The sequence below is a fragment of the Calonectris borealis genome, chromosome 11, assembly GCF_964195595.1.
Source record: "Calonectris borealis chromosome 11, bCalBor7.hap1.2, whole genome shotgun sequence".
Classification (NCBI taxonomy): Eukaryota; Metazoa; Chordata; class Aves; order Procellariiformes; family Procellariidae; genus Calonectris; species Calonectris borealis.
Genome location: NC_134322.1, coordinates 11,324,447 through 11,352,023, shown reverse-complemented (window position 1 = coordinate 11,352,023; position 27,577 = coordinate 11,324,447). Strand labels below are relative to the sequence as shown.

Sequence of the window (27,577 nt, the reverse complement as noted above, 5' to 3'; positions counted from 1 at the left end):
CAGTGCATACTTGTATGGTATCTTGAAATCTTTTGCTGTAAATTGTAAGCTACTGTCCACAGCACCCGTTTTTCTGCGAAAGATGCAGGAATGTAATACCTGCTCTCTTCTAGTTTGCAAACATGAGGAATTAAAGTGGTACAAGCTGTTTTGAATCTAGGGTCTCCACTTTTCAGTGCTTGACCCCCCAGGCATTTCAGTGGGGTTTTTTGTCGTTGGCCTGTGAGGATTTGGAAGAAACCTGGCTCTGGAAGGCTTACGCTCTTGCCTGGCTGCCCTCCATCATATTGGACTCCTGGTTTTCAGGACAAGCCTCTTGCATATCCCTCTGCAAGGGAAGAGCTAAGCTCCCTTGACTTCACTCTGCTCCCTACCTTTACCCTACTCCCTTTCTGTCCCATTCTCCTCTTTGCTGCAATGTCCGTCCTCACCACCGCCGCATGTACCAGCCAGGCCCTTCTGTCCTTCCCCACCGCTTGGCAAAGGGGTAAGGACCCAAAGGCAGCGTCCTACTGTGCCAGGCAGCACAGCCAAGCAACTCCCCCACTCCCCTGCCAGCCGTGCTCACAAAATGAGTTCCCAATATCTACGCCTTTAAACACAGGGGCTCAGCGGTTCCCTTAACCCCTCCTTCAGCCCACCCCTAAATCCTCCCGCTCCCCTCCGCCCTGCGGCACCCCTCCTCACCTCCGGCGCCCACCCCACCACCTCATCCGCTGGGGATGAGGGACAGGGAGCTGCCAGGAAGGAGAAGGGGACAGGCTACGGCTGCTGGGAGAAGAGAGGATGGGGCTGAAGGACAGGGGACTGCGGAGGGCCCGGACCTTCAGGGACAGCAGCAGCAGCCTGAGGAAGCCACTCCTGCGAGAATCACACCCATCGGGTTGTGGTGCACCCGGAGAAGCCAAATACTCCTCAGGCTGACGTTACGCAGCCCGCCCCAACGTTCTGCACGACAGCAGCGCTCGCGGGTTTCAGCAGCCCTACGTTACTCCGCATACTTGTGATTCAACACACTGCCCAGAGCGATACGTTGAATGCTAAAAGTAAAATAAAGCTTAGGCAACTGGGTAACGAACAATGTTTAAGTGAAGTGCTCTGTATTCCTGATCACTTTAAAATATTTTCATTGTTACTATGTAATGTCAACATAAGGTAAAAAAACCCCAAATTAATCCAATAGCTGCATACAAGTTTGATTTAAGTGAGATTTCTCTGCAAGCCAATGTTCATCGTATATGCTTGTCTAAAATAAACTGTTAGAACAGCCCCTTCGCAGTTCAGACAAGGATGGAGAGTTGCAAGGGACACACGTCCTTCATGACCACCTTCCTTCTAGGGCCAAGTCCCTTAATTTACTTGAGCTTCAGCTTTTGTGTCTTTAAAACAGAGCTAGCTTCTGCCCACAGTGATGCTGTGATGCTAATCCATCTGGTATTTGCCAACACATGGAAGATTATTCTAATAAGAGAAACGTACAGAAAGCAGGACAACACCAACCGATGCTGTCTATATTCTTCCTCACAGTCCTACCCAGCTTCATTTTTGACTAGAAAAGTAGGTCAAAACACTAAACAATAGTTGTTTGAGGGAGAAAAGCAACTTTTAACTTATTTGGGTATAAACACCCTTCCTTTTCCAAATCAGCACTCCTAAAATGGACAGGCAGGGTAACTGGGGACTCTCCAGAGGTGAGCATGAAGGCAGCATCTCTCCTCAACATGTTCCTTAATCAACAAAAGTTCAATACAAGAGGAATAATTCATGTGGCCAGCGATTGATTCTTGCTCGGGAGGCCCCAGGGGAGAATTTTAATCATGGAAAGCTCACCTCCTTCTTGGACATGCTAGAACAGGGGAGTGGTTCCTTCTGAATGTCTTTTGGGCAGATTACAAAGCAAAGCTTGGATGCTCATCTTGTTCTCAGCACACACTTTGCAGTTCTGGGCAGGACCTCTGGCTGTGGGCATACGCTGCCCCTGCAGCTTCCCCCTGCCACATACAGTAATTACTTTCTTTTCGTTAATTGGTCTTAATGCATGCATGCACATCCACAAATCAAGCGACCCACTGCTGCGAATACAGCAGTTTTGGCTTGGAAGTCACGCTCGCCTGAGTTTGTAAAGCCAACAGCCCACTACCACCAGTACCAGCTTCGCCCTAGCAGGAGCAGGAGTATCCCTGGGGTGTAAGCGAATTTTGGGGGGCTCAGCTTTCCCCAGCAAGTTGCAGGGGTTGTGTGCGCCGACTGCAAACCAGGGCAGCCGGGGCGTTTCTGGAAATGAACACGCTGGCACAAACAGCATGATGATGGTGATATATTAACGCTGTACCGATGTCAATGAAACATTACCATCAATTTAAGCAGGCAGTATGGCTGATTTATAAGCCAATATATAACCAAATATAGCACAGGAGATGTTTGGAAAAACAAGTATGTGAAATAGGCATGACAAATAGAAAAGCTTTATTAAGGGATGATTTCTGTGATCTCTCTCTCCCAGGATAGTGATATTTTAACATCCTCATCCAAACAGGAACACAGATAAAAAGGCTGTAAACTTGTCTCGTTGCCCTGTGGTTTGTGCTTTGGCAGAAATGACCAATGATTTTTATACGTGAGTGAAATGTTTTAACTTATACCTCTGACTGGGGTCTGCTAGGGGAAAGCGGTCACCTTACAAGTTACTTTGGGGGGACTAACCAGAGGGATAAATCTAGTACGTAATAAAAACAGTTGTCTGAGCAACCCGTTCAATCCGACTGATCGGGATTCTTACAGGAAACACTTCAGCACACTATCTGGTAATGCAAAACAAAAGAAGAAAAAAAGAGGGGGGGGGGAAGTCTTCATGCCTAATTTGTCACCTAAGGCTGATGAACTCCAGTGCAAAAGCTGAAGAAAACTAAGTGCTAATCCGCAAACAGTTCAACCAGGCAAAAGTGAACATGCAGTTGGCATTTACATTAAAAACTCTAGTCTGCACGTATCAGTCTCCTCATTCCCTTTAAAAAGAACATTTTTTCACCACAAAGGCCTCAGCCTTATCTACCTAATATGGATGCTGGTTTTAGATACTGTGCTACAGACTCAGTTTGGACACTTAAAACTCTTGGCTCATTAAGATCGTGAAGTCAAACTAGTCAGAGATAAAATCAATTAAGCTTGGCAAAATCACTTTCAAGGTGCCCTGTGTTTTTCCAATTATCACTACCAGTGCCCATAATGGATTATATACAAAAGTTAGTATTTATGAACTTAAGTGCTTAATGTAGCCCATCTATGTCTACCTTCAGCCAGGGCTGACAGTCACGATCCTCTCAGCACAGTAAACACGCCGGGGTACCATCAGCCTCCTACCTTGGCTCCATCCACACTGATAATCCGATAGCTGTTTCTCGTGCTGTCATAGAAGTAGGAAACAGTTACAGCCTGCTTGCTTGCGGGAACCCAGTTCTTCTTCGTGCTGGGGTCAATTTGGAAGACATGGGCTCTGGTGGTGAAGATGGGCTGTTCTCTGGAATAGGGAGGGACAGGAGAAATGGATGCATGAGTCTGCGGAAGATGAAATGTCCCAGAAGCCCAGCCTTGACCAGGCATGTTGAAAGCACAAGACAGAGAGCGCCTGGCAATCCCCCAAGTGAAAAGGCAGAGCAGCGACGTTGCTGAGCCACGATCCAGCCTTGGGTACCTCTCCTTGGCATCGCTAAGCGACATTCAGCGCCCTAAAGTTACTGCCGTAGCCCAGGAAGCAATCGGCTTTTTTCTCCCCATGTTATATTAACTCAGCACCCACCTTTTCCTCAAAATATTTATTTCCAGGAAAGGACACTCACATGCATTCTTTCTTTCCCCATCCACATATTTTGCCAAAAGCAACAAGCAGCCCCCCATGGCCGGATTTCCTCCTGCCGCGCATTCCTGTGAACCGCTACCTACAGCCGGGTTCCTCTGTGGATGCACCAAGGACTCCAGCGACCTACAGGCACGGTATAATTACTGAAATATTAATCTCTATCCTTAGAATCCCACTGTTCTGGGGATGTGCATGAAAATTTCATCCGATGCAGAAACAGTCAATCACCCTGGGGAGCAGGGGGGGAAAGAAACACAAGCAAAACACTGTGTTGATATACGTTGCCTTTCAGTGGATGACGTACTGCCCCTGACACCCCGTTCCTAAACACCAGCCCTCCTCGGATGCTTTTTCTCATCAAGAGCATTGTGCACGCAGTGGAGGGGTTTTGTTTTACCTTCAACACGTGACAATGCAAATCACACTTAAAAGCAGAGAAGATGCAGGACCAAAAAAACAAAATGTGATACACACAAAATCATCTAGGTTGAAGATCAGAATTAAGACTTATTTAAAGGCCATAAAACTAAATTCACTTCCAACTATACCTTTAATCCAAGTTTAAAAGTAGAAGTGAACTGCAAATCAAGCTCTACTGTGCTTTTGTATACGTTTTTATGCTTTTTGTTCTTAAAAGCTACAGTATATAATGGTCTATATTAAGTGTACCGCTCAATATATTCTTACCACATAGAAAATATTGTATCATGAATAGTTACACTTGACAGAATTATGACAGGATTCAAAAACAATTGTACTACAATAGAGTTACCGCCCAAAAATGTTTACCACATGGAAACTGAAAAGGTTGCCAGGCTGAATTTTGCACAAAGCAAATGAAAAGAGCGAGGTGAAAGGCCAGAGAGATCTCTCACTCTCATATGCTATTTATATAAATAATTCTCTTCTATTATTCTTGGTCCCATAGTTTTGGAACTATGTTTTTATTAAGATTTCTATAATGTTCAGCTCCTTGTATATTCACCTGTGCATTTTTAGAACAGAACAATTTTAGGTACTGTATGTAGAACTGTCTCAAACATCACACATGACCTCGACCATTGCAATTAAATTAAAATAGAGGGGAGTAAATTTAAGAATATCAAACAGATGAAGTAATTTACATGTAGAATTAGCTCAGGAAAGATGGAGTGAGCTTGGAAAGCCCAGCAAGGCCTCAGGAGAAAATGAAACAATGGTTTTCTCCTTGCAAGACATATGCAAGGTTTTACATTTTTCCAGGGGCTGCCACGCAGGTTTCTGAATGGACAGCTGTGCTGACCCCTGTAAAATACTTATATGAAATAAATTGAAATTACAATGGGACTGTCATGTTACAGCTGTGAGAGAGAAGCATTTGCTTCAGCTCTTCCTTATCAGTAACTCATTGAACCTGACTCTCATTTCACACGCTAAAGTCAATGCTGTCCTCAGCTGGGAGGAAAGAATGGGCAGGTCTCTCACATTTTTTAAATATTTCCATCATCCATTACACAGGATTAGCAGCGTAACGCCCACAAAGGTCGTGGAGTTTGTTCGCAATAAGGAATGCAGGGAAGGGAAGTTTCCCCCAAGCTGCTTACTCTTTTACTCTAAAAAGACGTACTTTCCCTGAGTGAAGAATAATTTTGAATTTATTTCGCCTTTTACTTAGCTCTATATTTTTAGTGGATTCTACTAATAATTGTTTTTGCTAATGGTAGTATGACCTATATATTACAGTCTAAACTTTCAGAAGTTTCCTCCATGCAAACCTATTCTACAAACAACTTTAACTCTGTTAACTCATCTTAACAAGACCAGAAAACGCTGTTAAAACTATGCCTGGCCTCTCTGCAGCAGGAGCAGTGAGCACATAAAGTAAATCTGGAGATAATAAGAGTAGAATGAAGGGAAAAACTATCTATCTCCATGTTTTCAGGAGTCTTGTAGCAGCTACTGTTGTCAACAGGAGCTATATACATGCATCCAAATGGATAAATGAATGGATAATGGAGCTCAGGGCTTGAGATAGCCATCTATCCATTCATGTGGGGCTTTTATTAAAAAGTAAAGGCAAAACCTGACTACGTTTCTAATCCTTATCATTATTAAACCAAAAAAAAAGTGCAGTTTGTCTTTCTGGGTGCAAACAGCAGCCCTATCACTCACAGTGATAGTGTGCTAGTTGATAAATTATTAAAAAAAAAAAAAAAGGAAATGCAATGTGTAAACTTAAGCATTTTAACTCATTCAAGATAAGTGACCATTCGTTAAGACTCAAATTTGGAAGGGCCAGTTGGTTGTTCTCCACATATGCCTTTGACCTTTCTGCCGTAGGTGGCTCTACAAGGCAGCAAAGCCCCAGGACTGGTTTTTGACCCCCTGGAGCAGATGAAGCACCCCCAGGACACAACCTCCTGGAAGGATTTCCCAGTGTTGGCTCGTACTAATTAAGAAAAGATGATGCATTTCTGCGGCTGTGCCTCTGCCGCACTCCCTGCTGCCGAATCCACCTGCAGGTCTGTGCTCAGCTGTTACCCCAAGGAGCCCAAGCCCATCCGCAGAGCCCATGAGCCGGCACCACCGGCACTAGGAGCCGGTGCCACCACGCTTTCCCGCACGCCACAGCGGCTCGGCAGAGCCAACAGCGCTGACAAACTCCAGTGGTGCAGCTTTTAACATGGGGGGGGAATATCCTCCTTCACTGCATCCCAAACTCCTTTGACCAGTGAAGCACACAGAGGCAACTATAAAACTGTGGCACTCAATTTTCAAATGAAACACTGAATTGGACACTTTTAAAACACTTACCATGGCCTTAAAGAGCTCCAAATTGAGAAGGATTATTCTGTGTTACTCACTTGCAACTTTTGGCATTCAAGAAAGCACTTTACTGATAGAGAAATGACTTTGTTTTCCAGGGTTTCTTTCCTTTTCATTTTATCAGAGATTTATCAAGTTTTATGCTTAAAACAACAGCAATGCTAACTTGAAATTCCCGCAGCACGTCCTGCGTCGTTTGAGCCCCTGCAAGCTGCCGTCACGTGAGACCGCCCGTTTGCCCGGGCAGGCAGGGAGCAGCGGCACTGCCAGCCAGGCTGCGGACTCGTAGGTCAGAAGACAAAGAGAATTTATGAATGTTTAAAATCTCATTAATTTTAACCCAAAGTTGTTAATGATTGGTTAAGTACTCTTTAAACAAAAAGAATCTGTTTAAAAATCAATTTGACAATAACATCCACTGTTTAGAGTAAAGCTGCTTGAAAAGTAGCAAATGGAGACCTAAATTATAACTAACAGTTCTTTGTTTAATAATGCAGATTAAGACAGAAAATGCATTCTGATAAGATTTTTTTATTATTAAATATGGCCAACATGTTTTATAAATATGATTGCAATTTTCAGGTCATGGTTTTACACATTTTAGTTGACTTTTAATTTCCGTCCTTTTGTCATATGCGACAAATCTCAAGAAAAAAAAAAAAATCATTCTCCATTAATGTCGAAATACGTCATAAACCTTTTCTGAAGAATTTAAAAAGCAAAAACCAAGACTCTGGAGCTAACCAACTGCATCCACAATTGTGTGAGATACGGTATCACTTTCTGGTTAATATACAACCATGCCAAATTTTACAAGTGTGTGACTAGCTGCAAGCCATGTGTTTTATATTACTCTTCCTAATCAACGGGAAGGAGCTCTCACTTCGGAAAAGTTCAGATTATTTAATTCAAAGTTCCTTGTTTATCATTTGAATCATGAGCACAACCAGCGATTTAAATCACTTCAGCTGTAAAGAGCCTTTGCTGACTGGCAGCCAGCACCGTAAGGGCTGTGGGGTATTGGTGGCTGATGGAGCCGTGGCACGGCGAGCCCTGGCTGGGCGCCCAGCTGGCACCTGGGAGAGCCCCTGCCCCCGGACCCCAGCCACACGCGGGGCCGCGTGGAGCCGGCTCCGGCTCCGAACAAGGCACTGATGATGTGAACACTTCTACATAGAAGTCATCTTTTTTCATAGTAAATACAACACGGTGACTCGTGTGGGTGCCTGTGGGATCAGCACCCAAATCCTTTTAAATGTGCAAAGTGTCCAGTGCACATCGGGTGGACACGCTGACCGAGCAGGAAATAGAACCAAGCAGCTCCTTTACTTGTTGTAGGATCTGGAACACCAAATGTATTTGTGACAGGAGCTCTGGTACTCCACCAGAGGCAAACCTATTATTTGCACATTTTGCTAAAACTTCCATTAACAGATCACATAAAATTTCTGGGATAAGGATTCCTAGTTTACAGGACAGGATTATTTGTGCTCTCCCCACACTAATACTAGACAGCTTTGCATTAATTGCCTAATTTACCAATTGGAATAAATATATTTTTGAAGAGAACAAGTCCTCATCTAGCTGCCATGTGGTGGAGGAGGCACATGCCTGCAGACAAGCGCATCAGCGTGGAGTTTTTGGAATGTGGTGCTTCCTGCTACAGGCCAGCGTCATGCACACACTGAGGTTTACACTACCTGACAGCGCCAGCAGATCTGCAGCGATTTGCTATAACAAGTATTAGATAATGAGGATCTTTCAAGAAAGAAGAGTAGGTACGAACGCAAAATCCTACATTGTGACATACCTATCACTGGTCATGATACAAAAAATTCTATTTGCTAAACGCAACATGATAAACGTGGTGTCAACAGTTATTTGGATTGAGCATCGCTACTACTGCCTGACAGTGCAATAAAAAGAACTAATCCTTTATGTATATCTTCACATATAATGTAGTTTGGAGTGCCATTTGTATTTATTTATGATAATTCAAAAATAAGCAACGTTGCTAAAAAGAGGAGCGCTGTTCCCACACCACCCCCCCAGGCGCAGCCAGCGCACGGCTCTCCCACCGGGCCGCCTGACAGCCGCCCTCAACTCCGGCGCGAAAGCGGGACGGTAACGCCGCCGGCTCCCAAAGCCACCGAGCACTATCTGTGCCTCCGACTTCTCAAAACGCATGCACAGCTCCAAAGAGCACATCAGCGAGGCAAACCCGTGCCTTCGGTCCCAAACAAAACTGAATAAATATATCCTGCCCCTTGGAGGCAGCCAGCTCTCCAGTCACTCCTCCAAGACCCCAGAAGTCACCAAATGTCCCCCTTCAGCCGACAGCAGTGCCGGCACCGGGGGTCCCCATGCCTCGGGCTGCGCAGCTGCCCTGCCAGGCTGCTGCTGCCTTGCCTGTCTAGATGGTACTGTTGCATGATGGCCCCTGAGTTCATGGATGGAGATTTTTCTCCTATTTGAAATTCTCATCTTGATGAAAGTCCAGGCAAGTAATGATGCCTAAAAATTACCTGTGAAAATACTGTTTCATCTACCCGTAACACTACTCACTTGTTCATACATGCACATCTCAAACTTTAAAAAAAACAAACCAACCCCTCTCCCCGAAACACCACAATCCAAGTCAAGGCAGACCTCTGGTGAAGGACGTAACTGCTGTGGGGGAGACGTTACAGTTCGTGGTGTCGCACCGGTTGCAGTTTATACACAAAATTAACCTTTGCTCAAAGCAAAAAAGAGAGTCCGCTATCCTCCAGCCTGTTACCTCTACATATTGAAGGCTCATGCCATCTTGGATCAAATCTTTTCAGGAAGCAGAAAACCACACGAATTAGCTTCTTAATGATGACCGAGGACGAATGCGGAAGACCCCTCCTCGCCTCACCACACGCACTCCAGTCAAGACAAGTGCATCCCCCTTACGCTCGCCACAAACAAAGCAAATTCAGCTGCCTCAGCCCAACTCCCTGAGTTACTGTAACCTCAATGTCCACCACTGCCCAGTTCATGGCTGGGGTCAGGGACCAGGACGGCAGGCTGGGCCCAGTCAGCACGGGCAATATGCAGAGCTGGGGAGAGGCGAACGCTAAACCTGCACACTTTACAGATGTGGTAGCAGCGAAATGGCATTACGAAAGCAGGCAGCTCGCTCCCTTCCCACATTGGCATATGCTAATTAATCCAGGTCATTCAGATCTCATTAGCTGCGACAGGCGGTTCTGGTGCCGGCTGCCAGCGTACACAACCCGCCGAAGTGAAGAGCCTGTTTCAACTTGCAAGGGTGCAAAACTCACAGCGTGAAGCAAGCAGGTGGGTAATGGCTCCATTTTACACCTGAGGAAACAGCCATTGAGAGCGAGATGGCATCTCAGGATAACAGAGCCAGTAGCAAGTCTGGAAATAAAATTAAATCGCCTCATTTCCTCCCTGTAGCTTTGCTATCGCTATCATTGCAGGGCAGTTTTATACCAGATCTTCTACTCAGGGAAGTTTTTGACTACGTGAATTTAAAAGGCTACATCAACAGCTGAATATTCACCACTCAACGAAAGAGACTATTGTAAAAATTAACAGTCTTTACAGACCAGAGAGAAGGCATTGGTGGTTTCAACAACTGCTCCCACACAATGTGGAAGAAGGTGGGACAGGGTGCCAGCCCTGCAAACCACCTGCCTGCAGCCACGCACTGGTGGCCGTATGGGGGTCGGCCCAGAGCGGCTCGGCTCCACTCACCTGGGCAGCTCCCATTTATCCTGCAATGCAAACAGTCCTCCTCACGCTGGTATTTCCATAGCAAAAAATACTTGGAAGGATGGAGAAGCAACCCTGAGCAATACAGGGCAGGAAGGGTGAGCACAGAGAGAAGAGGGAGGCCTTAATATCTCTTGTACACGAGGGCTGGGAGAACTGGCCCAGAGCAATAGGCTGGGCTAGCAGGGGACAACTGCACTCAGTCTTTGCTCTTCTTTTTTCTCTCCATGAAAAAAATACGCAGGCACACCTTAGACTGCATTTGTCGGTACTCTGCTCGCTAAGCCCTGCGCTCCCGGGCGGTGTTCCCTGCTGCAGGGTGGAACTGCGAGTACACAGAAGGGTACAGGGAACAACTTCTGAAAAACTCAAGACTAGCAGGACAGAAATTACACCATCCCTAAAAAAAGAGAAAACAAGAAAGAGAAACAGCTATTTTTAAAATATAATTTACTCAAAATCCTTCTTCTCAGTCTTTCAGCTGCTGAAATTCCTATTTTGTAGGCAGACCAATTCCTCACGATGAGGTTGAAAAGAAGTGCTGAATCTGGCAGCAGCGCTAATCGAGGGCAAGGTCGTGCAACTCATTCAAATAACCACAGTCATGATTCTCTGGTGCCCACTTTATACTAGATTAGATATCAACTCACCTGCAGAAATACATGAAATTCATGAAAAAAAAAATCCATCTTTTTAGCTCCCTTCTTTGACAGGCATTATTATTTCAACAGACAGAATGTAATTAGCAAATGTGCTTCCTGCATTTGTAGGGAACATAATAGTTCCAGTTACTTAGACAGAAAAAATCAAGAAAAAAAACAGCTAGCTAAAGAGGAATTTTCTGTTAAAAGCATAGACATTAATTAAACTCATTTTTGATTTGCGGCTGAGTAAGTCCGAAAGAATAAATCTTGAGGACAAAAGCCCTCGGTATGAAAATCATTGTAACATCTGTGAGGTCTCACAATACCATTATGCCTTTAAGAAGTCAATATACAAATTAAAAGGCTTAACTTGGGCAGTGAAAAAGCTCACATTTTATTTTTGGGCTATCTCCAGACAGTTATTAACCTTTCAAGACACTGTGAATAAACACTTATACCTAAGTGACAGGAACTGAGAGGACCCTGAACTAATCCTCCATAAGTAAGGTTATTTATTACAAAAAAAACAAGTTGAGGCATGTGTGTGTGAAACTGGTTGTGTTACTCTGATTATTTCAGAGATTATTCCTGAGAAGACATTGAAAGAGAATCTATAAATTTGCACCCCCGGTAATGTTTACACGGCCTCCCATTTGCATAGGGATAAATTCAAACCCTATTAAACTGAAAAAAATACTTGTACTCTGTTTACCCCCAGCACCTCTCCTACTCTTGTTGACAAATGAGGCTGCATCAGCACATAAACAGACCCCCAAAGCCTTCCTATTTCTCTGCATCGGTTACAAATTACATCCTCTGGGTTCGCCCCAGCTCCAGTAGAGTTAATGCTTTTAGCACAGCCTCCTCTGTGCCACAATGTTTGTATTGTAATATTTCAGCGAGAGATTGCCATTGTAAATTGAAAGTGTAAATTTGGAGTAGAGAGCAGAAGTCTGCAGGAGAGGGAGAGCAGCCTCTCCTGCGCTTGCCGGGTGCCAGCAGTCCCCACCAGCCACGAACCCAGGGAACACCGGCTTTGCTACAAGCCCCTGGGCTCTGGCTCACCGACCTGCATGCATGCAGCAGAATTTACCCCATGCAGCTGGTGTTAGGCAGGACGAAGCGCTGGCACGCACTAGCTTTGCATTTGACACGTGAGGGGCTGCTCTGGAACGCTCTCGGCAAGACCCTCTGCCGCAGCGCAGGGAGGCTCGAGCAGGAGGGACCCCACAGGAGCTCATTACGGTGGGGTGTGCAGTACCCCATGTGCGGGAAACACTCAGCTCACCCCCACGGGGCCCACATCGGCCTCTGCTGCTGAACCCAAACGAAACCACAGCTCTGCGCCACCATGAATTTTCTCATGCACAGGTGGAACACCATGGGGGTTGGTTGGTTTGTTTTACAAAGGAGAAATAAGGAGCCAGTGTACAGGTCTGAACTGCGTCAAGCTCCTTGAGCACCATCCAAAACCAAGAGGCAGCGTTCCTCAGAGCCCTCACCCGCCCCCCGAGCGCTGCCCAGGAGCCCCCAGCACTGGCCTTGCTGGGGAGGGGAGGTGCCAGCAGCCCCAGTCGCTCCTGGGCCTCCTCACCCCCCACCAGACACCATACGCATCTAGAGGTAGCATTGCTGAGAAATGATGAGAGAGTAGAAAATAATGTAAACACGATGTTGGAGGAAGGGTGTAATTTATTTTGCATCTGTAAACCAGCAGAAAAATCCTTTAGCATGCTAGTGGAGTCATTATTATTATTATTATTAATCCTTTGCCTTATGTCCTCTGTGTGGCAGAAGGCTGGAGGTACTTTGAGGTTGTGTGCACTATTCGGTGTTTATTTTAAAAAGGAAGAGATTAAATGTCAGCGGATATATGATCAAAATACATTGACCTAAGACTGAAGTGAAAGACCATGTGTGTGTTTGTGCATGTAAAACCCACTGACACCACCAAGGCAGCATCCTTATGTTTAGGACTTTTTCTTCTCCCGTGCTATAAGAATTTGCATGGCAGATGAGGTTATCTTTGCACAAAGAAAGCTGAAAAGTTGATTTTAATCAGTAGCATAATCAAAGCCTCACTATTGCAAAATAATATGATTAAACACCCCATTATTTCAAATGCCACAAAACTAAGCGGATCCTTGGAGGGGAGTACTTTTGTGCACTAATCCATGCATGTAATTATCGATATGCTTTCCCATACCCTATTCAAATGCTCTCCCCTGAGGCTTTTCTTCCACTTACACTAGGGAAAAAAAAGCCAATCAGTTTAGTTTAAAGAATAAGTTGTATAACTCTTTTTGATCTACTGCCTAAAGGATCAAATAAGGAATTCTACCAACCGTAACGTCAGAAGAAAATGATAGGGCTTTGCTCGTCCCAGTGGCCACCACCACATGCAGGCAGCACACGGAGGGCACGGCACGCACCCTGTGCTGAGTACACACTGTAACCGGGGATGCTGCCAGAACACCCGGGCTAATAAACACTCAGGTGTGAGTGCTTTATTAGACAGCAAGAAAAAGGGTGCCAACAGATGGTTTAATACAAGGATGCATGCCTTTAATGAAACTTAAGCATGTAAAAATTAAAAGCAATTAAAGAATAAGCAATTTACTCTGTAAGGGATTAGAAAGATGCAAGCCAATGCCCGCACCAGGTTTCGGTACATGTATCAACTTGTGCCCGTGCTGAGAACAGCACCGGGCTGGGGATAGCACTGCCATGTTTAAACAGATTTGTTGCTACCAGCCTCCTTCTACAGCAAACCATCTAGAAGGCAAAAATCACCAAACGTAGTCAAGACCACCAAGGACGGTGTATTAAAAAAAGCAGCGAGGTTCCAGTGCAAGCGCTTCCCCTGTGCTCACAGCTAGCAACCCCACAGCTGCAGTCGGGAAAGGGCAAGGTGTTGGGCGCAAACGAGCACAGCTAACGCCAGGTCATTCCCCACTGAATGCAGTTTAAATTAGGCTATCTGGAAAAAAGCAGATTTCCATTTTCTGGCGATTTTAATAGACTAATAGAATCAACAACCGGAGTATTTTGGTTGCTGCTAGCACACAGGCAGCACCTCTCTAATGAACGGGGTGACACAGTTCTTGAAACTAATGTATTTACTAGCAGCCAATAAGATCCAAGAATGACACATTTCTTCTGCTTCAAGATAAAAATACAAAGGAAACTTCTAATGTTATTCACTTTAATCTTTAAAAATATAAAACCATCTGTTGCTATCAGATTTACAGTACGGATCTCAGATATGTACATTTATTTGTTGGTATAAAAAGCTGTCAACAACTCCAGCACAAAAGTGAAGATCCTCTGCTAATCTCCTGAGCTTCAGAGAGAAAAACTACTAAATTTGAAAAACTTAACCACCAGGTTATACATGAGAAACACAGTATCTACAACACAAAAAACCCGCACTATTCCCCTTGCTACAAAAAAACCCACACCAGTAAAAACACAAAACTAAACCCCTACAACTTGCTAACACCGCAGTAAAGCAAACTGTGCATATTTGCACATAATATTGGGAGAAACTTAGCCCAGAAAACCCTGAACCTCAACAGCCCCCTATTTCTGATCCCTGCAGTCCTGCTCCCTCGGCACTTCTGATTTCTGCATGCCAATGCCTCCAACTTTGTGGGTTATGCAAGGTACAGGTTATACGAGGTGTGGGCTATGGGAGGATTTGATTTCAAGTATCAGCATTTTTCATGCTATGCAGGCTCCATAACTACAGGCTATAATGCAAATATGTGAAAAAAAAAATTACATTCTCATGTCAGCAGAGCCACAAAAATTAGCGTGGGCTGGCTGAAAATTTGTAGAATTAAAAAAAACATAGCATACATTCTTATTATAAACTTATTACACAAGATGTAAAACCAAATAAAAAGTTCAAGTTATCTTCTGGATATGGCATTAGCCATTACAAATCTAACCCTAGTTTTAAGGAGGCTAGCAGTCCTGAGCAGCCACGCTAGGACACCCGCCAGGGGCTAGCCCTGCAGCAGCGGCCAAAAGTCAGACCCCCTAGAGTGTCAGATCAGTAGTCTTTTTAAAATAAAAAGGCCTTGACCTTATTTTAAAAAATTATTCACTCTGCTGAAAAGCCATCTTCTCACTTTTCTGAAGTCAAACAAGAAACCTTGGAAGAATAAAATCTTACCTGTACCATGCTAATGATCACATTTCTCATGTTTCTAACATTTAGCTTTTTGTGCCTTGGAAGTTAATACAACAGGAGAGGATTTAATAATATTTTTTTCCCCTGTGACAGACTCTGTCCTGCTGCTATTTCTTGATTGAAAGACTGCAAGTAAATCTGGCATTGACTTATGAAATTAAGGTCTACTAGACATAAAAATCCAATTAATGCTACAAAAAATAAGGCATAACATTTCCTCAGTCTCATTTACACCAATATAGACTTTTTTTTTCTTTCTGTCAAGGGTGAAGGACACAGCTGAAAGATGTGATTTTTTCTGTCTCATTTATATATTGATTGTAATAAGGCCAGACAGGTAGGCCTATACAAGTGCTCATTCTGTCAGCAGCCAAAATTGCCAGGACTGTGGATATTGTCACTTATAGATTGATAAATGGCCTACATGGACTAATTGTATTTCAGTATCTCTGGACAGATGGCAAATCTTACAGCCATATGGTGATTATTTCCACTGCGCTGAAAGTATATTAACACTTACCAAAATGTTTAAAGTGATGAGATGATCTAAAATAATTTTTCCATGAACTGGGATAAAAACGATGGGCTCGGATGGGCTGGCACGCCGGGGTTGGGCTCTCTCCCAGGATTCCTTTTCGGTGCAGGCTCGAGGGCCTGCGGGTATCACACAGTTATTGATGAAACCGGCTGTGTGCTGGGTCCTCAGCTGGAGTACAGCGATGCTGCGATAGCCAGGGGATAACATGCCTCATTTTAGCTATTCTGCCTTGCCCTTATTTAGTTGCCACTATTTGCTGCTTGATAGGCCGGCTGCCCTGTGAGTTGGCAACACTGATAAATACACTTTCTTTTCCCGGTATTTTTTTCTAAATCCTTCTCTGCTCTCTGGTTCAAAACATTGAAGTTATTGTCCTATTTTTAAAGGTAGCCACATACCCAGCCCTGGCCCATGCAAATGCAGTGGAGGACTGCCCGAACCACGGACAGTAGCATCTCTGGAGTAGGGTTATACATGCATTATATGCATTTAGTTGTCCCCGTGTCTGCTCCCAAAAGAGGAATCAACTGCGAGAGGACAGAACTATGTCCTAGCAATCCTGTGAAACAAAACAAACCGGCTGGATGGCGACCAGAGGCTCATCCTGCTCACTGCCGACTGGATAAGCCATTGCTAAGTTCTGCAGTGCTACTTCAGCACGAAGCCGGCAGCTCATCGTATTTACCAAATGCAAACAAAGCACTCGATGGATAATACGTCAGGCTGACATGCATCCCAGATGACACAACCTGCTTATGGCTGCGTCCTTTACTAATACTTTTGCTGTGGGGCTTTAAACCTTTTATGAGATTTATGCAGCAGTGAATTCACCCTTCAGAACAACGGGAGAGTAGATGCAGGAGACCTGATCCTCTTCTGCTCTAGGTTACTGCTTATTTATACCAAACAAATATGAGCAAAATCAGCTCAATAAATTCTAGACAGACTTTTATGCTAGGATAATAACCCATATTACACAATTTAAATGATTTTTTGCTTCATTTTCAGAACAAAATTCTGAACATTTATTTGTTTTAGAATAGGATTAAAAATCATGTCTTCTTGTATCCCACAGTAATTTGTTTTGAGTGCACTCTCATGGTAGGAGATTCCTTGCTAGTGGAGACAGACACCTCCCTTGCTGGGGGAGAAAAAAGTTTATGCGCCATTTTCCTCTATTTGCCATAAGTAAAATATAGCAAGTCAAGAGCTAGAAATTGTATTCTTCAGAGTCACTGTGATCTAAAATTAGGGCCTGGTGTTAGTATGCAGAATGGATCAAGTACTTACTCAGCCACTGAGGATAAGGTGACAATTGGTGAGAAATTCTTACTATGCTTTTTGCACGTTCACACTTAGCACCCTAAGAATTAAATCGATTTGACTTGTAAGGCCTCTATTGCAGATCTCTCAAAACAGTTCTTTTAGTAAGCTTTACTACCCCTGAAAGGCAGCAAAAGAGCATTTCAGTTGCCCACTTCTCCCTAGACAACCCAGACTAGCCCCGTGTTTTTCCACGTGCCCCCCCAGCCAACGCTTTGACCCAGGCTCAGAGCTGCTGCCGCCCCGGGCACTGGCCGGGTTGTCCTCCCCGCAGGGAGCCGCAGCAGCTCCAATGTCACCGCTGGGGAAGGAGGAGTGCCAAAAGGAGACGGAAAAAGAAAAGAAAGGGAGGAAAAGTAACTTAGATCCAAGGTGCAAGGTTTGGACCACCCTGTTTAACTCATGGAAATCTGTCATTCTTTTAAGGAATAACAGGCAGCACTGAACCATCCCAAATCGTTCCCAGCAGTCGTGTGTCTATTTTCTCTTCTGGCCAATAATTCAGAGGTCATCCTGTAAAGCAGTTGACGAGCATAAACTCTTTCCACTACAACCTCATGTCACTTACGCTAATTTAACAGTTATTTGAAAATGTGTTGCAAATCAGTGCAGTGTTACTTCGATATTTCCTGGGAGAAGCCTTACGGAGTTGCACAGTATTGCTCTATGTCTTAAGGACAAGGATGCCAATTCTAAGGCAGAGAGGAAGGACCAAACAGGGAATGCAAAGTTGATTAGATATTTTGATTCCGTTCCAAACTCTAAGCTTAAAATATAAAAACTTTGGCAACTTTTCCCTCCCATAGAATTTGAAATGCTAATTTCCAACTCAATGGAGAAAAGTTCTTGGAAAGATCTTAACAATACATATGCAGGATTACTGCTCTGAGACTGAAAAATTCAGAACAGACCTTCCTTGTAGAGGGAAAAGCAGGTAACCACAACCGCAGGAGAGGTGTTTAACCCAGGCTTCCCGAGGAGCTCAGTCCAGCTGAAGAAGGAAGCCCTCCCCACAGCCGTGGCAAAACCAAGGGCTTTGCAGAGAAGTCTGGGGAGGCAAAGCATGGTGAGAGAGATTGTTGGGAGCATCAGACTGCATATGACTAGGTCCTCGAAAGCTGATGCATCTTCCATAATATGCAATTTTGAAAGTCTCAGAAAACACATGCTCAGAACTTTCTGTCCAGGGAACGTCTTTGAGGATCGCACGGAAACTTTAAAGACATTATTTGTCCTTCAGATCTCTCAAAAGACAAAGTGGAATTTCACATCATGCACAAACACCCATTCCCCTGCTCCAAAGCCCAGAGGAAGGTGGAAGAGGCACAGAGGGACAGGAAAGTTCCCCGAGGAGGCACGGACTCACACACACTTCTGGATCTGGGAGGAGGCGAGCAGCCTCCTCATCTACCCCAAATAACTCCCAAACCAACAGCTCCCTTTTGGCAATGTGGGATCTGACCCCTGTTCCGCAGCTATTGTGTTTCATTGTAACTGAGATTAGAGATTCAAGCTTTTAATTGAATTTCCTTGAATTTGGGTGGGTGTAGTGAAGTGTCAAATCCCTGTTCTCAGTCAAGCCAGTTTCTGTTCGTCTTGAAAAGAACCATAAGCCAAATTAGACTCCCTTTTTATGTATTAGCATGTTTAGAAGATCCCTTAAATACAAGTTTATAAAGACCACCTCTATAAACAACGGGCAACAGAAAATTAGCTATTTCCTTTAATGGACTACATAAGTGACAAACAGCCATCAAACACAAAATAAAATAATAATGAACAGAGAGAGCTCTCATTCACCTGTGTGCTGTGAAGTTTTAGGCAACTAAATCTCCTTTATTGTTTCATAAAAGAATAAATTTCTCCCTATCCCAGCTGGAGGAGAGGGGATTATTATGACAATCACTGGATAATATGAGCACGTAAGTAGAGTCCAAAGATGCTTTTATCTCCTCCTTGTATACTCAAGGGCAACAGTTGTGCCCTTGGGTGTACGCTGTGCCCATGAGCACCTCGGGGCTGCCCTGTCCGGGCAGAAGCCTCCTGGCAGGTCAGGGAGGAGTATTTCTGCTTTGGAGCTACCAGGGGTTTGGACTACGTGAAGGTGTAAGAGGCAGAGGCTTTACCTGGAGGTGCAGTGCATAGGTACGTCCCGGTTAGAGATGGGGCGATGTCAAGGCAGAGACAGGGGGACAACTACGCTCTTGCCATCTTTGCACTGGTGCCTGAGCTACCCACCAGAACAGAGCCCCTGCCTCCTCTCTGACATCACCATCTCTGAATAAACAACAACAAGGTGTCAGACTCCCCCCAGGTTTACCCACATCCCCCAAGCAGCCCAGAGCCCCGGCGCAGCCCCCAGTGCTGGTCGGTGACATTTTGCACATCTCCTCTCAGAGCATTCCTCCCGTTTTTTTCAAATGCTCTCATTGACAGTTTTCAATATCACAAAACAGATCACATGTTCCCACTTAAACAACTGCAGGGAGACATTTTAGATGTGTGCAACAGATTTACAGTGGGAAGCCGGAATACAAAAGCCCGATAAAACGGGGAATGAAACAAAGGCAACAACAAAGTGTTGCTGTTACATATTACAGAGAAACTCACCAAAAGCGAAGAACTTGAGTCAGTCACTGCAGTGCCATTAATATGAAGGAGAGACAGTGTGCATCTTGAAGTACTATGTTTTCAAAAGGAAAAGCCTTGCTGAATACTCCCAGCTCTGGCTACACTACCTGTCCTTCTTCCAGGGATGAAAGAATCAGTAATGAATACTGAAAATAAGATGCTCACACCTCCACATAATAAAATTAACATTTCCCTTGAGAGCCACGCATGATTTAAATTTTATATTTTTTCTCCCTCCCCAAAATACAGTGTTCCATACCTGATGAGGATCTACTGCAAAGCATTAAGCTGAGGCAAGTAAGTATTTATACAGTAAGTACTCATACACACCATTTCACAGTCCACAAGGAAGGATCCTCAGTACAACCAGAAGTAGCTTTAGGAAAAAATACTGTACAGGCTGGCTATATATTTTCAGATATATTCCAAAGAGGCCTTTGCTGTTCTGCTGCACTGATGTACTAAACCTCACCTGATAAGAATGCAGTTGCAGGACTTCTACTATTATAACGCAAATGCTAACACGAAACAACACCTAGCTGCTCTGGAGGGCTCGCTCAGGCCCCTTGATGTGTAGGCAGTAGAGTGCAACTTCTATAGAAAATTCCTTTTTGAATTGCAGCAGGGTTCGAGTTTCTAAATCCCGTAGGCTGCAGTGAAACTTCCAGACGGAAAGAAAACAGTTTGTCGCTTCAGAAATTCTTACAATCTTGCATTTTGATAAGCCACGTCAAATAAATAAAATCAGACTAGTGCGTGGGGGAGGCAGGAAAGGAGGATGCGTCGCCACTGAAGTGAACAAGCTTTGCACAGTAACCAGCAGTCACTTCTGCTCACACCTCCACTGCCAGGCCCTCTTTCCCCTGTGTCAAATCTGCTCGCTCTCCTCCATGATAAAGCCACAGTTGTTTTGCAGCTAAAGCTCCCAGTCTTGCCAGCCTTCAACATGAAGCCCACAAATCCTAAAACACCTACACAGCAGAGCCTCCTGCTCCCCTATGAGTCATTAAGCAGGCTGTCCCGCTTGGTGATGTCACCCAGCAACATCAATTTTTTTTAAACAAATCCTAAAACGCCTCGAGCATCAATTATTTAAAATATTATCTTCATTTTAATCCTGACCCCAGTGGCAAAATTACCATTACGAAGCATTTCCAAGTGATGCAAGAGGGCCCAATAGCCTCTAATAGTTGCTACGTCAATGAGGAGTAAGCAGCCAGCTACTCGTGTCACACATGAGCTAAGCACAGAGCATCCGAGCCAGGAGCAGCAGGCAGATTTCTCTTACAAACAGGCAGAGAGCAGCTAGGATGTGTCATCAAAAATATAATCAAAGATCAGCTGCATCATCCAATCTCATCCTGTACACTTTGCATGAGTACATATTACACAACCCCTACTCACACCGTCTCTAACCTGTGCTGGGTGACGCGTGGCCATCGCGCAGCAGTAACCTTCCCCGATCTCATGGTCTATTCCCTGCCTAATTGCTCTTGCCATTAAAAGTGCTTCTTTAATGCTCAAGCTTAAACACTTCCTGTCTTCATTTGAAGGCAGTGCCCTTGTCACATTGAGACTTAATAACAGGATTGTCAGCTATTTACAGTGTACAGCTGAATTATCAGAGAAACATAGTTGAAATACGTTCCCCTAAGCACATTTACATCCTAAAGAGCCAGGACCAAAGCACAGTATAGACAAGTCACAGGCTGTATTTGCGGTGCACAAAGCGCACAATGCGATGGACAGCATTCAAGGTGAGCGCAGGCAGAGGTGTGACCGTGCAGCAACCTTCAGGGCCGAGGACCTTCCCACTCTGCACACGCCCTATCACAAAGTCAACAGGAAAACCCACAGCTGATTCCAAATGCTTACTCGCCCTTAAATGTATGTTCATGGGTGAGGCTATTTATTGTAGGCACTGCATTAAGAGAGCCAAATGAATGAATAAAATGAATACACAGCACTGCAGAAAATCTAGATGCAAAACCAGGCTGATGCCCTTGCTCTTAGGTTCTCAGCAAACTCATTGCTCCTCTCTGCCTGTTTCAGTTATGCTGGGAATATGCTTGAACAGTTTAAGACACTGTTAGATCTTGAACCAGTTAAAACTACTTTCATTTTAAAGGAATTGAACATCAAATAATTCTTTTTAAGATTTCAAATGATGCCTTTGTTATCAGGAGACCTACTCACCATCCTCTTTTCAAATAGAAAGAAGGGCTTGAGGGACATCCCAACTTTGTGGAGGATATTTTATTTATAAGTTTTTTCTCAAGTGATAATCAAATTAACAGTGGTAATTAATTAGTTTAGTAGCTGAAAGCAACTTGGCTATGATCACTCTCTTAGCATTAAGTTTTCTTTCTGTTCACTCTTTCTACAGCATTGTCTATGTGAGCAAATTTTGGTGAAATTTGCACCAGGGCACTCAAACTGGTTGTGGTACTGGCAGATTTTTCCTATTGTAATTTGCTGAACTTATCTCTAGCAGACCCTAAGATTTTTTTCTTAACCCACTGTGTCTGTCATGCCAATTATTCCTTCATTATTTCCTTCTTTTATTCCTACTCTTTTATTAGCTTGTTTCGTAATTTCTCCTAATCCCATGTTTTCCTTGGAGCTTATTCACACCAGAGATTTTTGCCCAAACTCAATTACGTGCATCTATCTGCACTGTTACGAACTCCTCACATAATTGTGTGAGAGGTGACAAGGTCTCTCACTTGATGGCAGACTTGGATGAAACACTCCAACATGACAGGTTTGTTCACTCACTTGAATGCAACCACACCAAAATCCTAAGCATATACAAATCCTTATGACGATCTAGCTCTTTGCTCTTTATTTTATTCTTCCCCCCACCCCACCAAGCTCCCTCTAACCTTATTTAAATTACGTTAAATATAAGAATGGAACTACATATAACAGGTTTTATACATACTGTTGAGGTCAACAGAGTTTTCCTATCCATTTCAGTGAACCCAATATACTGCTCCAGAACTCAAAGTTCTCTGGACCTGACTTTTCCACTGGATTTTGTACAGACACCTGTATCTGTACAGAGAGATACCGAATTCTCCAAGTCAGAACAGCAGCTGTTTATACCCACTCTGCAAAATGGGAATAGCTACATAAGGAACCAAGGCTGTGAAGAATCAAGCATCCCCAGCCAGCTGCTTCAAAAATCATGAGATTAACAACCTCAGCATCTATCAAATCTCAGTCCCTTTCCTTGAACACCAACACCATCACCAGTTGGATGATGCCTGCTATAATCTGCCCCCCCCGAGCTATGCTAGGAACTGAACTGAAGCCGCTGACCTTAAAACCTCAAAAAGAGTCCCTGAGCTCACAGTACCCACTCAGCTGCGTTCGGGCATACACCAGTCCCAGCCCTGCTTTGCAGTGAAAGCCGGGTGCCGTTATCTGCCCGCCACTCCTGGGGTCCCAGGATGCCCCCTTCCCTCGTGCACAGATGGCTCGGCCAAACTTTGGAGGGAGCCGGCGCGAGACTCCTGTGGATTTCAGCGGGAGCTGGATGACGGCCAAGGTGAATTTCGTCTGCAACACGCTATTCCCCGCTACCGAGCTTCTTAGGCAAAGCTTATCACCATGGTATCTAAAGTACTGCTGGTACCGGGAAAGGCCAGACTGAACACCGTCCAAAATTAATGTTTTCCTATAACACTAGCTTCATCACATCTTCTGCTTCCTTCACCTTCTTCTTTCCTCGTCCTCCCATTTATTTGCCTTTTACTCCCCAAATAAAGCCATATGTTGGCTGATGGACGTTACTACTGCTAACAGCAGAAGGGAAGAGCGCAAGGCAGACTTCCCTGATGCTCTTAAATGTCACTGCATAATAAAAACATTACTTATGACTGCTCTCAGAAATATAGGCCCCCAACTGCACCTTTTCATGAAAATATTACAGGAGGGGCAGAGTTTGTTCATGAGTCCAGTCTCCTTAGGATGAGGTTACTTCCTTGCTTGATCCAGGCTTGGAAACTCGCCTTTTCCCACCTTCCTGGAAGAAGGTGTAGGCTCAAAGCCCACCTGGGGGGGGGTATGGATGGATCCCAGCCGGACGGGACTAATTTACCACATTAGCCCCTGTGGAAGCAGCGCAGAGAAGCCATCTCATATCAGCCAAAAGAAACGTGTGCTAGGAGCTAGTTCATCATTAGCCTGTACAGCACACACTTCTACACTGTTGTACAGCTTTCTGCAATAATTTCTAACACTCAGAGGCCTGATTTTCATTTTGATATAATTTATAAAGTAGATTTAAAATTCAATTTTATTGCTAGAGGGTATTTAAATTAGTTGAGTTTTAATCCAACAGATAATATAAATAACAGCTTCAACAGCAGTGAAGTGATTTACAGGTCTAATCCAAACTGGATACTTGTCACACACCTCATAACAAGAAGTATTTTGTAATGGACAGATAAGGAAATACAAAGATACTAAAGAAATTAAAATAGTAAGAGAATGTAAGCACAGATGAAGCAGCTACCCAATGCCTCCTTAAATCGTCTAATAACTAAACCTGAAGCATCTTTTTAACTGGAAAGTTAGCTTAGACTGCTTAAATTGAGGTCAAATTGAATCAAACCATGGCTATTAGTTGAGTAGGTACAACTCACTAAAATCAGAGCCATAGAAAAGCGAGCCACTTTCTTGGTTGTGTTAGCCCTTGGCTTGCAACACCATGAGACAAATCAGGTGGTATTTTCAGACAAAGATTTCTACAGCTGGAAACATGTTACATTGTGGTTTTCAAATAGCTAAAATTTAAGCTCTGAGACTATTGAAGTAACAGCAGTTATCAGATATGCTGGGTAGAAGAAAGTGGTGATTTAGGAAAAGATTTGTTCCCTTTAAAGTAAACATTTGTCCAGTGAGATCCTTAACAGTGGCTTTACCCAAAGACAATGGTTTTCAGCCAGCAGGAACCTTCGCATTGACTTTAATGGGCACTGAAGCAGATTTGGTTTTTTACCTGGACACTTTTTTTTACAACATTGTTTTCACATCCCCTGAATTGCAGGCATTAATTTTTTTTAAACATGTAAATTACTTTTGTAAAACTTAACACTACCTTGCTGCCTAGTAAGTTGAACTAAAACAACAGTTTAAATAGCTCAGCTCACAGCTAATAAGCAATTTAAATAGCTTTGCTGAGCTCGAGTAGCTATATCAGGTTTCATAGCACCATCAGTCACTGCCAAATCCATAGGCAGCATTTAAATGAATCATTAGCAATGGTCACCCCCAGGAAAAAAAGAAAAGGAAAAAAAAAAGAAAAAATATTTTAAGAGCTAAGAGTCAAGTTACTGTCAAATTTCTGTGAGAACGTGCCTCATACATGACACCAAAATGTGCCCAGGAAGCAAATCCCACTGGAATGCCTGGGACAAAATATATTCTTTCAGATAAGAAAGACTGAGCTCTGTGCTCTGATCACAACATGCTTCACAAAGACAGATGAGTACAGAGGTGCCCATTTCACAGAAGGAAAAGCTAGAGCACGCGGAGGTGGAGGATTTGCCAGCAGAGACAGAACAGGGAGGAACCTGGGAGGGTTGCTCCTGTGTTACATGTGCTAAGCCACGGCTGCAATAACACTATCACAAACGTACTTCCAAGTTGTCTGTATCAGAAAGGTGAATGGCAAGATAATGACGTGAGACACTGGCAAAATGTATATCCAAAAAACACCTTGTCTGCATTCCCTACAGAGTGTACGAGTGTGTACAACCCACGCCGAAACCCTGGGAATGAATGACACTGGGAGCTTGATCTCACGTGCACCAGTGTAAGACTGAAATAACTTACTTGGAGTGAAACACATTAAATCAGGATATTGAAGTAGGCTGGTGAACGTGCCTCATACCCGTACAAGTCTGCATGACCCAACACAGCGTACGTAGCAGCGCAGATACGAGCACGACCAGAGCACTCAAAACCCTCCAAGTCCTTCGCAGCTTGAACAGCTCTGGAGGCAGAGCAGGACCACGCCGAGCCCAGAGCTACGACTGACTTACAGAATGGGGTGGGGGACCACTCCGACCTTCCACTCAATTCTCTCCAAGCCACAGCTAAACTTTTCAGCTAAACTGATCTACCAGTACAGAAACAATTAAAAACGACGAGAACAAAAATATTTGCGTTTCAAGACGCCCAGGTAAAATGACTGAGGCGAGCTTCCCTCGGATGGATGTTTCTGACCATCCTGGACTCAGCAGGGCAGCACTGCTCCAGCCAGGTTTGGATGCTTTCTCCAAGCCCAAGGACAGTTTCTGTTTTATTTTCCAGTGGAACTTTACATAATTAGGAAGCAGACGAACCCCTTGTAATCCTGAAGTGAAACACAGGAGAGACTTAGATCTTATTTCTCCCTCTGCCCCTGTACTTCTATTCAGTACTCCTGGGTATCAAATTCAGACACATGCATGGCATTTTAATTCATTATTTATCCATACTGTCTCCAATTATATTACTTTGACAATAACAAACAAATCTATAGTGGGAGTTTGCACAGTTGGAAGCAGCATGAGGAAGCTCAGGAACTGGAGAATGATTCCTTGCCACAGGGGGGTGAGGAGAGGCAAGGAAGAGAAAAGGTGTAAGAGAACATAATAGGATAAAAATAAAGCAAATTAAATGTGTGGGTTTGGAATCCCCCAAGACATTCTGGTCGAGAGGATCTCAAACCTATATATAGTTCAAGCCAAAAGCACAACGTTAACCTCTGTTTCCTGATATTTAGTTCACAAACTGCTCTAATGCCAGCATTTGGCTTTTGTCCCCTCATTAAAGTTAGAGCATAGGAAAAACGCAGGACTGATTTTTGGAAACATCAAGATGAATTCTCCAAGAGGCCATCACGTGTGATCAGAGACTTCTGTCATGTTAAAAAAAAACAACAAGGGGGGGAAGATGTACACAAATTAGCAAACAACTGGCACAGTTCAGGCAAGTTTATTGTGTGCCTCCAGCAGCCGAGAGCTCTCGCTGAACCGGCGCATGGAACATCTGACAATGAACTCGCTGCTCAGACCGGCGCGCACATCCCACAGCTTCCCGGCGAGGGACCGGACCCCCGGCCCCGCATCAGCCTCCCCCGGGCCGCGACACCCCCAGCTCCTCCCCGCTTATTCCAGCGGGGATTTTGCCACTGGTAACGTGCCGGGGGTGTTTTTCCTCCGCTGCGTGCCCGCTCCGCCGGTGGCGCGGGCGGGAGCCTCCCCGCCGCCGCTCCGAGCGGGCGGTAAATGATTAATTACGTTATAAAACGCCGGTTTTGGGGAGCGCTTGCAGGGCACCCGGGCTCTCCCAGCGCTTCGCGGCGGCCGGGCGCACCTGCGGCGGGGCCGGGGCGGCAGGCGGCGCCCACGCGTGGGTCGGGGCGCGGGGCCGGGGCGGGACGCGGCGCCCACGCGTGGCCGGAGCCCGGCGGACTCACCCCATGTCTCGGCACCTTTCGGCGGCGGCGGCACCCCCGGGCGGCTCCCCGCGCTCGGCGGCCAGCGGCGGCCGCGTCCCCACTTCGCACATGCGGCCGCCCCAGCACCGGCCCCGGCCCCGGCCCCGGCTGGCTGCGGCTGCCCGGCTGCACGGCGGCGGCGAGGCGTCCTGCTCCTCCTCCCGCCGCCTCCCTCCCCCCTTACATAACCTCCCTCCCGGGCGGCGGCGGCACCGAGCAGCCTCCCGCGGCACCCGCCGCCCTGCGAGGCGGCAGCGCGGGGGCGGCGGGGCGGGGCGGGGCGGGGCGGCGGGGTGCGCCCCCGGGGCCCCTCCGCTCCCCG

The 27,577-nt window shown here is 45.0% G+C and overlaps 1 protein-coding gene across 1 annotated transcript in view; it reads right to left on the bottom strand.

Annotated features, from left to right (window-relative positions):
* Positions 1 to 27,373, bottom strand: part of HOMER2 (homer scaffold protein 2) — a 58,678-nt gene extending 31,305 nt beyond the window's left edge. Inside the window, exons 1-2 of the mRNA XM_075159971.1 lie at positions 27,235 to 27,373; positions 3,361 to 3,517 (exon numbers count right to left, since the gene is read on the bottom strand). Coding sequence (XP_075016072.1) covers positions 3,361 to 3,517; positions 27,235 to 27,326 — 249 coding nt within the window. The 5' untranslated portion in view covers positions 27,327 to 27,373. The remainder of the gene's footprint in view (positions 1 to 3,360; positions 3,518 to 27,234) is intronic.
* Between the last annotated feature and the right edge of the window lie 204 nt (positions 27,374 to 27,577).